This window comes from Anneissia japonica, unplaced genomic scaffold (genome assembly GCF_011630105.1).
Source record: "Anneissia japonica isolate Jap-2015-1 unplaced genomic scaffold, ASM1163010v1 scaffold12616_len3720_cov222, whole genome shotgun sequence".
Lineage (NCBI taxonomy): Eukaryota > Metazoa > Echinodermata > Crinoidea > Comatulida > Comatulidae > Anneissia > Anneissia japonica.
Genome location: NW_022738587.1, coordinates 1 through 3,734, shown reverse-complemented (window position 1 = coordinate 3,734; position 3,734 = coordinate 1). Strand labels below are relative to the sequence as shown.

Genomic DNA, 3,734 nt, shown 5'->3' with positions numbered 1-3,734 from the left:
TTTTTCATTGCAATGCACCTTTATATATATACCAGCTCTTCTTAAAGTAACATGTTATATCTCACAATATTAATGCGGTTAACATATTATCAAGGATAATTACTAAGTATTCAACACAGGTGTTATTGGATACAATTATGGTTGGCGTAATGTACGCCGTTGTATGTTAATTAGGCAGTGGCATTACCTTAAGCCACCCACAATGCCACCTGCGTGGCGTTATTAACGCTACCTGCAGACCCCAGATTAGTTAATGCCACGGAGCTAACGCTGGTGATGCTTGAATGTTTCTGACCACATTTCAAGAGATCGACCAATCACTATTAGTTTTGCAATTATTAGTTACTTTTCTGTGCTCTCAATATAATTGAGATGGTAAAGGGATATTTTTCTATTATATTTCACATACTGTAGTTTACAATATATATGATGTGTTGATTATGTTTTGTAAGATATTTTAACCTATTTAGACTGTCTATGAAAACCTGCACCACCAACAATTGTTCCACAATGCTAGCTAAATACTCAGAAGTAAAATTATTTATTTAAAATACTGTACAGTAATTATATAAGTTCACCTCGAACAATTCACAGATTTAAAAGTTTTAATGATACACTGTAGATATTTTACTACAGTTAAGAAACCGTACATTATTTAAAACTGAAAACTATTCCTCATAGGCCTATATATCACTAGTTTAACGCCAGCGTTAATATAGCAAACACCGTTCGTGTGAACACTTCAAAATTTTAATCCATGGATTAGCTTACGCCGGCGTAAGCAACGCTAGCCTTTACGCGGTGTGTGAACATACCCCAAGGAGGGCTGGTCGGAAGATTCATTTCAAAAGAACCACATTGACCAAGATCAGCAGATGTTTTATATATAGACAAATCAAAAACTGAATACAAAAAAACAAGAGTTTAGCCTACCGTGGTGCTATTTTATAGAATAGGCTTAATGCCAGTGTTAGAAATGCACTAAACCTTGCCAAATTCAAATAGTTTATTTTATCTCGGTTGTATATTTTAACAGTTTACATATTATTTTTTTTCTAATAGTTTACTCCAACTTTGAAATTAGTTTTTTGTTTGTTCAGCTCAGCTGTTCTACGTGCCTCTTACCATATGCTTATTTTTTTATTTCATTTAGAATTTGAAGAATGAGATTCAGTCTTGCTCCCAAAACAACTCAATGGGCAAATTTTGTGATGGCAGGTGTAAGTATATAAGGCCCAATGGCATGTGAAGTTTGATACTTTTTTTTATTAGTAGTGACAGTGGAAGCTTCAGAAATGTGCTAACAAGGGTTTCGACCAAGGGCTCACATATGACCTCTAGTCAGGGCCCCAGAGTAGTCCTGGTAGGAGTCAGAGGTAGATATCAACTTGAAAATGAATGATGAATCGTACTAGAATTCATCATGACAATTAACAGTTAAATTAATACCCTTGCTCTATTCTTTCTGATTGGTTGTGCATTTTTTTCACTTCGCAAACGGTAGAAACAGTTTGAACTACTGATTTTTCTGAAGCAACAAACTCTGATAAAAATGTGAATGCGCATGTGTATGAACCAACGCTTTTGATTCGCACAAATAAATTCACAAGTGCAAAACAGCCTAATCCCAGAAAAAGTATAGCATGGAACGCCATGCAAATGAGTAATATGGAACGCCATTGGTGCCAAAATCAATTTATTTTTAATAGTTTTCACTGATTAAAACAAAATTTAGGGACTGGAACCCAGTCTATGTTCTTTATTTCACAAACTGTTTATAATTGTCACAAACCATAATACAACATACTTGATATTAAGGTCCTAACATTTCAGTTGCAAACTAATTAAAAAAAAAAATCTTTGTAGACCTGAATGGTGTGTTATTGTTTTACAGCCATGTGTCCCAGTTTCTCACATACAACAAATACATCAATTGAGGGAAGGCTACCAGATGAACCAATACAAAACGTTACTATAAGTCATTACAGTGCACAATATATTCATGATGATGGTTATGTTTTATCTAACACATTCACTGGTCTTAATATCTCATTTGATTTGGATCCAGCAGGTGAGTGTTAATTTCAACATCATCTTCACTTCAATTCAATTTAAAAAATGAGAATGTAAGATTATTTAAGAACATAAACTTACTAATTAGAAGAAGTTCTTTGTAATATCACATCTCACTGTTGGCTGCGATTTTGTCCACGAAGTGTTGTATATTGTGAAGTTGAAGAATAAAGTGATATATTTGTTTTCACCTGTGTTAAAAAGAAACAGATTTTCAAAGCATATAACATAATAATATGCAAGAATTGGTGGCCAAGAATTTTTAATATGCAGTACATGATATCTAAACAAATTTACTTGTAATTCATTATTATATTAAATGCTTGTGGTATAATCAATCAGTCAATCAATCAATCAATCAATCAATCAATCAATCAATTAATCAATCAATCAGTCAATCAAGCAAGCAAACAGTTAATTAATTTATTTATTTATTTATTCATTTATTTACTTGTAATTCATTAATATAATAAATGCTTGCAGTATAATACTAAAAAACAACATGCAAACTTCAAACCACAAATTCATTATTTCTTTACTTCTAACATTATTATGAACCTAACCTAAAAGTTATATGTACTTTGATATCAATTGCAGGATATGGTCTTTATCAAGGAGCTATCATCGAGATTACAGGAATTGCATTTCAAAGAACGCATTTTGGTCAAAGAGGTTGCTTTTTTCTAAGTTTTGATGGTGTCCTCAATAGGTCTGCTGTAATCTTGTCAAATAATAAAATAGTATGTTCATATTTTTGAATTTATTCATATTTTTGAATTTCCCCCCCCCCCCCCCCCCCCCCACCTTCTCATCGGGGAAGTTGGTAGAGATTCGTCAGGGAATTAAAAAAAAATATTTTAAAACGTTTAAAAGAAATTTTGGCCTGATTATAAATTAAAAGGTAGGAAAAGGTTGGAAAATACCCCATAACTTGCAACGTCATTGTGTGAATTGAGTATGGGCGTGGTCCGTGACTATCTAGCAGCCTTAACAACGATAAATTAAATTAAATGCCAATGAGATAAAAAAAATTAAATATTCATATTTTTACTCACATTAACCATAAGGTGAGACTATTTTATACCATATTAGCGAACTTTCCCGCCTGCCAATAATGATGATTTCAAAAGTAAAATTTTATTTTTCGCCAATTATAGCACACTCATCACAAAAAATTGGGAAGTTCAGAAAAAAATTAAAGTTTCTTTATTTTTATTTTGCCCACCGCTGCCTTAAAGTCTCCCAAAATAAGATATGAATATTTCTTTAATTATATAAATTTAAAGCATTTAAAAAAAAATGTTCTCCTCCATTTGGATGTTTTGGCAAAACTCTTTGCTAAATGAAACCAAAATTTTATTTTTATTTTTTTTTCTACCCTCCTCTGACGATCTTTAAAAAATTAAGTTCGCGAAACTAGGTATATAAAAGTCTCACCTAATAAATGATATATTTGAGTTACAGTATGAAGGAAGATAAAAACATTGTGTTTTGCTTGATATTGTTAGAAACGAATATTCTTTGACTGTGCTAGGCAGCTTGCACCAGCAACGACATACCTTATTACCATCAAAATGGCACCATTTTTATCCAAAGACTTCAAAATCTATTATCAGATACCAAGTGAGTACATTTATTGATTTTATTTTATATTTATATGT

The 3,734-nt window shown here is 31.9% G+C and overlaps 1 protein-coding gene across 1 annotated transcript; it reads left to right on the top strand.

The window, feature by feature from the left end:
• Positions 1-743: 743 nt before the first annotated feature.
• LOC117117669 lies at positions 744-3,696 on the top strand (the record flags this gene model as incomplete). Its single annotated transcript, XM_033262056.1, has 4 exons — positions 744-1,220; positions 1,895-2,071; positions 2,671-2,813; positions 3,582-3,696. Coding segments are annotated over exons 1-4 (460 nt in total), but the record flags the coding sequence as incomplete, so codon positions are not given.
• Positions 3,697-3,734: the final 38 nt, after the last annotated feature.